Genomic DNA, 12,507 nt, shown 5'->3' on the forward strand with positions numbered 1-12,507 from the left:
CTTGCATGTGTCTAATAGGAAGTGATGTGGTGTTACATAGTGTCTTGAGTCAGTAACTGTGTTCTCTTCATTCAGGTATGGACCCACTAATTCGATCAAAAGTGTTGATGGTAGTGAAAATTCCGAGGAAGTTGGTCAGGTGGTGGAAAATATTTTCACTGTTAGAACAACACGAGCTAATGAATAAGTTGGGCACTCTCACTTCACTTCTTAATATCAAACCTCGCCCGGATTTAGTGGAGGCGATGTTGACCTATTGGGACCCGCATAATATGGTTTTTAGATTTAGAGAGTGTGAAATGACTCCTACCCTGTCAGAAATGTCTGGTCTCCCTCGTCTAAGTTACACAGGCAAAAACATGATACTTCCCCGAGATCACTCTAGAACAAGATTCCTTAGCAACTTGGGCCTTAAGACAACAAGCATTTGGGATGCCTCGAGCAGTCTTGGATATCTTTGGATTATTTGTTTGCTAGATTTGGGCCTCACAGTGGCTTTGATGTCTTTTGGGATGGGTTTTGCACAACCAAGGTAAAATGGCAAAGATGTCGCCTTGAAGCTTTTATCCTTGATTTGTTGGGTATGTTGGTGTTTCCTTTGGACGAGAGGCATATTAACACTAGGCTACAATCAGTAGTAATTGCCTTATTTCATGAGAAACAATGCAAAACTGTTATCGTTGTGCCAACGATCTTGGAAGAGTTATATCGAGCCCTCATTGAGGTTAGGGGAGGTGTTAGGTTTTTTGAGGGGAGTAACATTTTGCTGTAATTGTGGATGATGGAGCACTTACACACTGCTTCCTTACTTTTTCCCATTGACCGTGCTTTGCGTGATTGAGTGGTATGCATCGAGCATTGAATGGAGTCTCCTAAGTTTACATATCCAGTAGGTGTCATGGCTTGGATTGAGTTTTTTGGGTTGAGGACAAGTGGGAATGTTTTGTGGACCTACCTTTGGCTTTCTTTAGATGGGATCTTGGTAGGATGTCGCATGCAACCTTTCTTGATGTTGATAGGACTTAGGTGTGTCAGGCCGTACACGCCAATTAGGGTGATACGACGGTTGGGCAGAAGATAAGGGGAGCCACCAACTTTGAATCTTCGGAGGCACATCATGAATTTTAGCAAAAAGACGACTAATGAGATCAAGTACGTGCAATATTGGAACAATGCAAAGAGGATGAAAAAAATACATTAGTAGAGGACATTGGCAGGCCTGAATGTACTCATGAGTATTTGATTTGGTTACACTCTATTCCACTTGGGGTCAGTACCCCATTACCAGCATAGCTTAGGGGCGAGCAGTTCAGACAGATGATTCCCAAGAGGCTTCGGATCCAGATCCTTGGGGTAGGTTTGAGTTGCTAGGGTCTCAATTAGCAAGTTTGTTAGCCAATGTGGAGCAGCATGGTCAATATTTGTTTAGGGTCGACCTTCAGGAGGCGGGGGCACACGCCAGGACCTTTGTTCCCAGCATTGGTGCATCTTTACGAGGCATGTTACAGAGCTTGAGCATGACAGACGTCTTAGGACCATCCCAGCCAGGACCGTTGCATTCAAGAGCTGATTGAGGAGACTTTTTATGTTTTAAGTCCAAATTTTTTATGTCTTTTAGTACTTGTCTTGCCTAGTAGTATTGAGTCTTTTAGGTAGTGTCAGAGTCTATCGTAGTCTAGGCTAGTTTGTCGAGTTCTTTGTTATCGTGCTTCCTATTTTGTATTTGAAAACCAAAAAAAAAAATTATAAATGAAAAGGTTTTTTGTAGTTTGTTTATTTTGTCAATTGTTTTTTAGAACTACGCTTGGTCTGATTCATGTGGAACATGATACATAGGCAACCTACATCAGGTTCGATCTAATCATTTAAAAAATAAGAGAAAAGAAAAAGATTTATAAGCATAAAAAAAGAGAGGAAAGAAGATGATATAAGCCAGGAAGCGCTAAAATAAAATAAAAAAAGGAAGGTTGGAACCAGCAAATCGGGATGATGTCATATGACCTTGTGACCCTCAAAGTCATTCTAGAACCATTAATTGCTGCTAAATGCATCGCATGTAATGTGATATTATTATCTGATAAATGCCCTAACGCTAACATGTTGGCTTTTTTTGGCTCCTCTTTGTTATTTTCATTAAGCAGTAGGAAGGTGGTTGGTTTGTAGCACTCTGGCGAGTCATCCATACAACACTAGGTTAAAGATCAAGGCAGTCATGACTAGCAAAGAATTAGACACAAGTGTTGTTGATACATCAAAAGAGATTGTGGAGTCGGAATCTTAGTTGGATGAAGAGGTTCAAAGGTTGAAACAACAGATGTCAGATATGTATCAAGCTTGGATTAGTGGGCATCCTCTTCCCTCATTTCCCACTAACTACACTAAAAACCCAGCCACCATCCCACCACTATCACAAGGCCAGATTCCCACCACTATTGATTTTTTCCCACAATATGCTCCGGGATTTACCCCTTATCACAACTACCCTGGTACCTCTTCCCAGCCTTTCCATGCTCCACCAGCCAAAACAACCTCATATCCCGCTCCAACATCCACTCCTATTCTTGTAGCCCCTTCACAAGCTACTATCCATCGATCTTCTAGTGAACCCGTATTCAAAGCTCCCGATGCCCAATATTATGCTCTAGAACCAACTTTCAAAGTCCCGGATCCCTATTGTTATACCCCTCACTTTGAGCCTATTGTTAAAATTGAGAAGCCTGCTAAGAATGTGGAGAAAGAGGAGATATTTAGGAAGGTGAAGAGTTTAGAATAATCTTTAAGGAACATGCAAGGGATAGGAAACCAAGTAAGTGTGTCTTACAAGGACTTGTTCTTATTCCCTGACGTCCAACTACCCGCCGGGTTCAAGATGCCAAAGCTTGATCTGTATGACGGACATGGAGATCTTGTGGCCCACTTGACAGGTTATTACAATAAGATGAGAGGCGCTGGTAGAAAGGACGAGCTTTTGATGGCCTATTTTAGTCAGAGTTTGAGTAGGGCAGCCCTGTAATAGTACACACGTCAAGATGCTAGCAGATGGTATACATGGGACGATATGGCTCAGTCCTTTGCCCGGATGTCCCGGATCGCCTGTCCTTGACCAAGATAGAAAAGAAGCCTAATTAAAGCTTTAGGGAATATAGGCTCAAATGGAGAGAACAAGCTACCCGGGTCAATCCTCCGATGGAAGAAGACGAGATGGTCAAGTACTTTCTTCAAGCCCAATAGCCTACTTACTTTGGCCACTTGATCTCAGCCATGGGCAAGCCTTTTAATGATGTGGTAAAGATGGGAGAGATGGTAGAAGAGAGACTCAAGTCGAGCAAGATCATGAGCTACTCCGCTATAAGAGCAACCACGCAGGCAATCCAGAATGGCATAGGAAGTTTGTTAGGCAGGAAGAAAAAGGATGATGTTGCTATGGTTGTCTCTGGGCCATGGCGTGGCCTAAGGGGTCTGCCTCACCAGTACACTCAACCTCGACCCCAACCCCAAGCCTACATACACACTCCATATAATACACCGCAATAATATTTCCCACCACAAGATCCTCAATACTCAGTCAGGCCACCCCAATACCATGTTCACCACACACAATCATATGCTCAACCCCTTCCTTACCCGTAATGGCGTGTACCAGCTCCACAAAACTCTTATCCACACCCATAACCCTACCGAAACCCTACTGGTCCGAACTTTCAACCCGGGTCAGAGTATAAAAGAGAAAGGCAACAACGAAAAGAGACCTTCACCCCTATGGGATAATCCTATGCTAGTTTATTTCAAAGGTTGAGGCAATTGGACGTGTTGAGGCCGATTGAGGCAAAGATACAAAATCCACCGCCAAAGAATCTTGATTATTCTCTGAGGTGTGCATATTGTTCTTATGCACCAGGGCATGATATAGAGAAGTGTTGGCATTTGAAAAGAGCAATACAAGGGCTTATTGATGCAAATCAAATTGTAGTACAGATCCAAGATGCGCCAAACATCAACCAAAATCCTTTTCCAGCCCACGCAGAGACACATATGATTGAGATAGTTCGTAAGGATGGGGAGTCCGGGAATTCTTTCGAATCCATCATGATGATTCGTTTTAGTGAAGGTAATTCAGTTAAGGTTCTAGACTCTACAAAAGCAATTCCCTCGACAATTGAAGGGATGGCGGAGAAACTAAGCATGCTCAACGTGAAGCCATCTGTGTTGGTCGTGAAAGGGCCTTCGAAGGATATTGGGGCAAGTCGGGATAAGCCGAAAGTGGTCATGCCAGGGAACCCAAGCAAGCATGTCGTAGTCGTGAAAGGGGCTCCTATTACACCCGTTGTTATTAAGCGACTGACCCAATTGTAGTGGTCGATACAAAGGTTGTTCCATGGAATTACAAACAAGTGATATTGACATATAAAGGGAAAGAAGTGGAGGAAGAAGTCAATGAAACTGGAGGACTGACTCGTTCTGGGAGGTGTTTTACCATGAAAGAATTGAGGAAGGCCAAGCATTTTAAGGATAGTCAAATGCCAGTAAATAAGCCGGTCACTGAAGAAGAGGTTAAGGAGTTCCTGAAAAAGATGAAAGTGCAAGATTATTCCATTGTGGAGGAATTAAGGAAAACACCGGCTCAGATCTCTCATTTGTCTTTACTAATACATTCAGATGACCACTGCAAAGCCCTGATGAAGATTTTGAATGAGGCACATGTTCCTGATAAGATCACAGTGAATCACTTGGAAACGATTGCTAACAAGATCTTCGAAGCAAATAGGATCACCTTTTCAGATGATGAACTTCCTATGAAGGGTACAAAACACAACTGAGCTCTTTATCTCACTGTCAAGTGTGAGGAGCCTGTTGTCTCGAAGGTACTGGTTAATAACGACTCTAGTGCAAATATTTGCCCTTTGTCTAGTTTACAAAAGTTGAAAATCAGTACTGAAAGAATCCATATGAATAGTGTATGTGTTCGAGGCTTTGATGGGGGAGGGAAAGATTCTGTCGGTGATATAGTACTTGAATTGTCGATAGGTCCGGTCAAGTTCACTATGGAATTTCAAGTGTTAGATGTGGTTGTCTCCTACAATCTGTTGTTGGGCAGGCCTTGGATACATATGGCTAAGGCAGTCCCGTTTTCTCTACATCAAATGGTAAAATTTGAATGGGACAGGCAGGAAATAGTTGTGCACGGTGATGAGGACATATTTGCTTATAATGACCCGTATGTTCCATTTATTGAAGCTGAAGATAATAAAGGGCTTTCGGTCTACCAAACATTCAAAACTGTGTCTGTTGAGAAGATTCCCAAGGGAGAATGCATTCCAGGATCGAAGCTATCCTCCGCATCCGTCATGGTAGCAAATGAAATGTTGAAGAATAGTTTTGTGCCGGGTAAAGGTCTGGGTTCATCTCTACAGGGTATTGTGCATCCAGTATGCCCACGTGAAAATCTTGGCACATTTGGTTTGGGATTCACGCCCACAGATAGGGACGTGAAAAGGGCTAAAAATCAAAAACAAAAGGCATGGTCGCTACCCAAGCCTGTTCCATACATCTCCAAGTCCTTTATCAATCCAGGGGCCACAAAACATCCAATATCATTAATACCGAAAGTTGTTGTTGATGTTGATGAAGATATGATCAACAGGTTCTAGAGTATGTTTGATGATGTTAATATGGTAGAAATTGGGGAAGGTTCTAGTAATGCAGATGTGCAGCTCATTGGGCCAAATGTGAAGCTCAGCAATTGGGAAGCTACTCCTCTCCCCACCCGGAAGGAGTTTTGGTAGTTTGCTTTGTTTTCTTTTCTGTTATCTCGGTTATTCCAGGGTTGTAATCCAGATTTTTATTTTTCACTTGTTTTGATGTTCAAACCCTTTTATCCTTTTATTTTCAATAAAATGCAATTTCCCGTTTTCCATTATTCCTAATAGTGTTTCATTTTTATTTTTTTTATACAATTCTTTTTATGCTGGCTCTAATGACATGACATGCATGAGGAATTTTCAGTCAAGTCTTAAAAGCCAGGCTAATCCTAAAATAATGATCCAAAAAGTAGAATATGATGATGAAATAGAATATGATGAAGAAGCAGCATTTGAGGAAATCAGTAAAGAACTAAAACACTTTGAAGAAAAACCAAAGCCTAATTTGAATGAAACTGAAGCAATCAATTTAGGAGATCGGGATAATGTTAAGGAAACCAAGATAAGTGTGCATCTGGAACCGCAAGTCAAGAAAGAAATAATCAAAGCACTGTTTGAGTACAAAGATGTCTTTGCATGGTCGTATGACGATATGCTGGGCTTGAGCACTGACTTGGTTGTTCATAAATTGCCAATTGATCCTGCACTCCCTCCTATCAAGAAAAAGTTAAGAAAGTTCAAGACTGACATGAGTGTGAAGATCAAAGAAGAAATCACAAAGCAACTTGATGCAAAAGTCATTCGGGTCACTCGATATCCCACTTGGTTAGCTAATGTTGTGCCGGTACCAAAGAAGGATGGTAAGACCAGGGTATGTATTGATTATCGTGATCTTAACAAAGCAAACCCAAAGGATGATTTTTCATTGCCGAACATCCACATTCTGATTGATAATTGTGCCAAGCATGAGATTGGGTCTTTTGTAGATTGCTACGCGGGATATCACCAGATCCTAATGGATGAGGACGATGCAGAAAAGACAACGTTCATCACATCATGGGGAACATATTGCTATCGGGTAAAGGTGGCATGTGGGCCGGGCCCGGTCCTAAGTGGGCTTCGCGGGCCCGATCCTAAGTGGTCCGGTCCTAGTCGGACCGGTCCTAAGTGGTCCCGGGCTTTGCGGGCTTCTCGTTAGAACCGGCCCGGGACCGAGACCAAGAACTAGCGGTCCCGTGTTAAGTGGGCCGGTCCCGGGCCTAAGCTGGCCCAACGGAAACTTTTTATTTTTTAAATTATTTTTATACAAGTTAGAGAAAAACAAAGGTAATAAAAATATCTAAGGCAATTCATAGTAAATTATATTATAGAATTGTCACCTAAATGTTTTAATTCAAATTTAAAGACAAAAATATTGTAAAGAGATATTCAAAGCAATGCGTTATAATATATATAATATACTATACTATATATACATCTTAAGATATATAAGCTATATTCGATTTACTATATATACATCTTAAGATTTATACATTAATATTCGATTTATATACTATATATACATCTTATGATATATATATATATATCTTAAGATGTATGTATGTATATATATATATATATATATATATATATATATATATATATATATATATATATACTATCGAATATGGCTTAAGATATATATATATATATCTCTCTCTCTCTCTCTATATATATATATATCTTAAGCCATATTCGATAGTATATAAATATATATATATCTTAAGCCATATTCGATAGTGTGTGTGTGTGTGTGTGTGTGTGTGTATACACACACACACACACACAGTATAGTGTGTGTGTGTGTGTATATATATATATATATATATATATACTATATATACATCTTACTATATTAAGATGTATATATAGTATATCGTAAGATGTATACTATCGAATATGGCTTATATACTATGTGTGTGTATATATATATATATATATACTATATATAGTATAATATATACTATATTATACTATATGTATAGCTTAAGGTATATAAAAAGACAAAAATATTGTAAAGAGATATTCAAAGCAATGCGTTATATTTTTATTATAGCATTAAAAAATTATGGCAATATCTTTCTTAGTCTTCCTCCCCCTATGGAATGAGCACAACAAGGTGCTAATACCACCATTGAGAAGAAAAAGAAACTAATCAAGATGTGCCAAAATACAAGTTACATATTAATTTACATGGTATCTCTTACAAATTTCATAAATCCTTCAAGGTCCGGAGGAATTTCCGTTGGTGGTGGCGGAAATGAAGCTTGGTCATCACTAGTACTAGAACCTTGAAAATCCCTGAACCCTGCCCAAGCACTAAGTGCTTTTACTCCCGCAGTTCTTTTAGATGATTGAGAACTAGAAGAAGAAGGAGTTGGAACATTTGGTCTAGCATGATCTAATGCAACTTGATAAGCATTATAAATAGTTTGAACATTTATTTTAATTGAGGCTATTGCGTCCGCAAGTGTAGACAACTCCTCATCTTCAAGTGCTAAACTATTATAAACAGTTTCATACCAAAATTGAGGACCTCCTAATTTCATAGTAGGATTTAACAATACAGCAACACCATAAATAGGGGGAATAGGGAAAAAATATTTTTTAAATTTTTTTCTCATGGAATCAATAGCAAGTTGATAAATTTCCCCACCCTCTGAAAAATGATCAAACAAATTTGCAAGTTTTGCAATATAAACTAAACAGTTAGAAATAGTAGAATAATATTGCCCAAAAAATTTATTTGTAGCAATATGAAATTTTTCTAAAAAATCTACAAGCATTTTAACATTAGCCCAATCCGCATTTGTAAGGCGCTCATCATCATCACTTACATGAGCATTAAACATTGAGTTTATGGGGTTTCTATATTCATATGCAACAACTAAACTTTCATACATGTAATTCCATCTAGTTGGACAAGGTTTAGGAACCTTTCTTTCTCTTAGGCCAAATTCATCGCATCTTTTAAAATATTCTCTAAGTCTACTTCTACGGTTTGAATAAAAAAGCTAATTAAGAGCCATTTTAACCTTTTCAATTTCAACATTTAAAATTAGCATACCATCACCCACAATTAAATGGTAAATATGACAAATACATCTAAGATGAAAAATGTTACTAAATGCAGGACTTAGTGTAGTGGTAAGCAAGGCTACAATATTTATGTTACTAGTAGCATTATCCATTGAAACTGATATTATTTTATCACTAATGCAAAAATATCTACAAATATCCGTAATCGTGCTAGAAATAAACTGCTCTATGTGACGTGAATTAATTATTCTATAAGCAATAATGCGCTTTTGCATTATCCAATCCTCATCAATCCAATGACTGATAACAGTAAGGTAATCACAGTCATTACCACTTCTACCAATATCAGTTGTAATAGCAATACGATAATTTATATGAGTAAATAAATAGCGCAAATATTGTTCATATTCATGTTTATATTTATAAATATCACTCTTTATGGTTGTGCGAGAAAAATCTTTATAAGTAGGATTATAAACTTTTCTAATATAATGCACAAAGTGAGGGTTAGAAGGAAAACTATAGGGTAAGCACATAACAGTAATCATTTTTGTCAATTCTTCCCGATCTCTTTTTGGATCATAATATAAAATATCACCGGTAATAGTGTTAATTCCCGGTTGAAATTGATTTGACCCGGTACTAAGGTCATCCTGACTAGGTGCACTTGTCCCCTCGGCCAAAGCTTTCATACGAAAATATCTAGCTTTATCTTGAGGGTGTAGCAATATGTGTCTAGTCAAACTCCCTCCCCCCCGACTTCCAACATATTTAAAAACTAACTCTTTGCCACAAGTTTTACACTTAGCCCTATTTTTTTCTCTTAGTTGAGTAAAAAATGGCCAAACAAGAGATGTTTCTGCCCGTTTAGAAGGTTGTCTAGAAAAATTAGGGGCAGTAACAGGAAGGTCAGACGGGGGATCATTTGGATTATTATTAGTTGGATTAACTTCAGGAGCAGGACTAGTAGGTGTATCGTCATCCGGCTGCGTTTCATCAAAATCTATTTCTTCATCATCATTTTCATCAATAGTTGGATTACCATAAAGAGCATTCATATATTCATGGTTTAATTGTTCACCGGGTGTAATATTATGGCAAAATTGACTCTCGGTAAATTGTAATAAACTATTATCGCTATCAAGAATAGCAGGTGTAGGACGGGTAACAGGTTTCGGCCAGGGAGCCGGGGGAAGTGGAGGAGGAACAGATTGGCCACTAGATTCACCACTCTTGGATTTTTTCTTATTTTTACTAAATATTTTTTTTAGGGAATAAGCCATCTTAATTAATCAAGAAAAGTAAATAAAACAAACAAAACTATAATATTAAAACTTAAGAGTTGGAACGAGTTTACCGAATTGACGAACAACTTGTTGAAAAATAATTATCGTTGAAGACTTGAAGACTTCAATTCACTAACTTCACAATTTTGCACAAATTGTAACAATTAAGTAAGCAATTATAGAAGAATATTAGAGAGAGATTGAGAGAGATTGATGATTGTGAGAAAAATAAAAGAATGAGGGGGTATTTATAGTTGAAAATAGGGAAAAAGTATAATTATAAAAAGTTTGGGGTTAAAATAAAATTTGGGGGGTTAAATGGCTATTTTGCAAATAGCCAACGACTATTTTGGCAGACCAAACAACTAGTTTTTAAATGACCAAACGGTCAATTTTTTTTTATAAAAATTATCCGTTGGGCCCGTTTAGGACCGTTTAGGACCGCTTGAACCGGCCCACTTCTCAGCCGGTCCCGGTCCTAAATGGTCCCGGTCTAGCGGGCCTCCCCTATGAGTCCGGCCCACTACCCGGCCCACCACTCCACGGTCCCGGTCCTATCCGGTTAGGAGCATTTAGGCCCACCGCCCATGTGGGCTTGCGGTCCTGGGCCGGTCCCGGTCCTAACTGGCCCACATGCCACCCCTACTATCGGGTAATGCCATTTGGTTTGAAGAATGCTGGAGCAATTTACATGAGGGCGATGACTACTATATTTCATGACATGATACACAAGGAGATTGAGGTTTATGTAGATGATATGATCATAAAGTCAAAGAAGCAGTCCAACCATGTCAAGGATTTGAGGAAGTGTTTTCGAAGGCTACGTATGTATAATCTCAAGCTCAATCCAGCAAAATGTGCATTTGGTGTCCCATCCAGGAAACTGTTAGGATTCATGGTTAGTCGACGCGGTATTAAGTTGGATCCGTCAAAGATCAAGGCCATCGAGGAGTTACCACCTCCCAAAAATAAAACTGATGTGATGGGCTTGCTCGGAAGGTTAAATTACATCAGCAGGTTTATTGCTCAACTCACGACGACCTGTGAGCCCATCTTTAAGTTGTTGAAGAAGAATGCCATGGTTAAGTGGACTGACGAGTGTCAAGAAGCATTTGATAAGAGCAAGAGGTACCTGTCAAACCCACCCGTGCTGGTCCCACCAGAGCCTGTGAGACCTTTAATCTTGTATTTGACTGTCTTGGATAATTCTTTTGGTTGCGTACTGGGTCAACATGACATCACGAGAAAGAAAGAGCAGGAAATATATTATCTCAGCAAGAAGTTCACTCCTTATGAGGTTAAGTATACTCTTCTTGAAAGGACATGTTGTGCCCTGACTTAGGTAGCACAAAAGTTGAAGCATTATCTTTCGTCCTACACTACTTACCTCATCTCTCGCATGGATCCTCTAAAGTATATCTTTCAGAAGCCTATGCCCACAGGCAGACTTGCAAAGTGGCAGATTTTACTCATAGAGTTTGACATTATCTATGTGACTTGGACCGCGATGAAAGCTCAAGCGTTGACCGACCACTTAGCCGAGAATTCGATGGATGGAGAATATGTGCCATTGAGGACTTATTTTCCTGATGAAGAAGTGCTATATGTTAACGAAGTTGATCATAATGAAAATCGAGGTTGGAAACTCTTCTTTGATGGAGCTGCTAACATGAATGGTGTCGGAATAGGGGTTGTACTCATTTCCGAAACAGGGCAACACTACCCTGTAATAGCCCAACTTCGATTTTATTACACCAACAACATGGCTGAGTACGGAGCACGCATTCTGGGTTTGAGGTTAGTTGTAGACATGGGAGTCCAGGAGATACTGGTTTTGGGAGATTTAGATTTGTTAGTTCACCAGATTCGGGGAGAATGGGAAACTCGGGACCTAAAGATCATATCATATCAACAATGTCTGCATGATCTTTGTCAACGATTCAAGTCAGTAGAATTTAGGCATATTCCCGGGATTCATAATGAGATTGCCGATGCCCTGGCTACTCTGGCTTCAATGCTACATCATTCGGATAAGGCTTATGTTGACCTCATACATATCCAAGTCAGTGATCAGCATGCCTATTGTAATATGGTTGAAGAGGAACTTGATAGTAAACCTTGGTTCCATGATATCAAGGAATACTTCAAGACCGGGATATATCCGGTACATGCCACAGGTGATCAAAAGAGAACTATTCGATGTCTGACTAGTGGTTTTTTCTTAAGTGGAGGAATCTTGTACAAGAGGACTCCAAACCTAGGATTACTGAGGTACATAGATGCTAAGGAAGCTTCAACTATCATGAATGAAGTACATTCTGGTGTTTTGTGGGCCACATATGAACAGGTATGTCTTGGCAAAAAAGATACTTCGAGCAGGTTATTATTGGCTCATCATGGAATGAGATTGCATCAGCTTTGTTCGCAAGTGTCATCAATGCCAGGTGCATGGTGATTTGATTCATTCTTCGCCATCGGAGTTGCATACAATGTCTGCACCTTGG

The 12,507-nt window shown here is 39.4% G+C and overlaps 1 protein-coding gene across 1 annotated transcript; it reads left to right on the top strand.

The window, feature by feature from the left end:
• Positions 1-11,510: 11,510 nt before the first annotated feature.
• Positions 11,511-12,458, top strand: LOC138897746 (uncharacterized). Its single transcript, XM_070183757.1, has one exon. The coding sequence runs from the start codon at positions 11,511-11,513 to the stop codon at positions 12,456-12,458; it is 948 nt and encodes a 315-aa protein (XP_070039858.1).
• Positions 12,459-12,507: the final 49 nt, after the last annotated feature.

This window comes from Nicotiana tomentosiformis, chromosome 8, assembly GCF_000390325.3.
Source record: "Nicotiana tomentosiformis chromosome 8, ASM39032v3, whole genome shotgun sequence".
Lineage (NCBI taxonomy): Eukaryota > Viridiplantae > Streptophyta > Magnoliopsida > Solanales > Solanaceae > Nicotiana > Nicotiana tomentosiformis.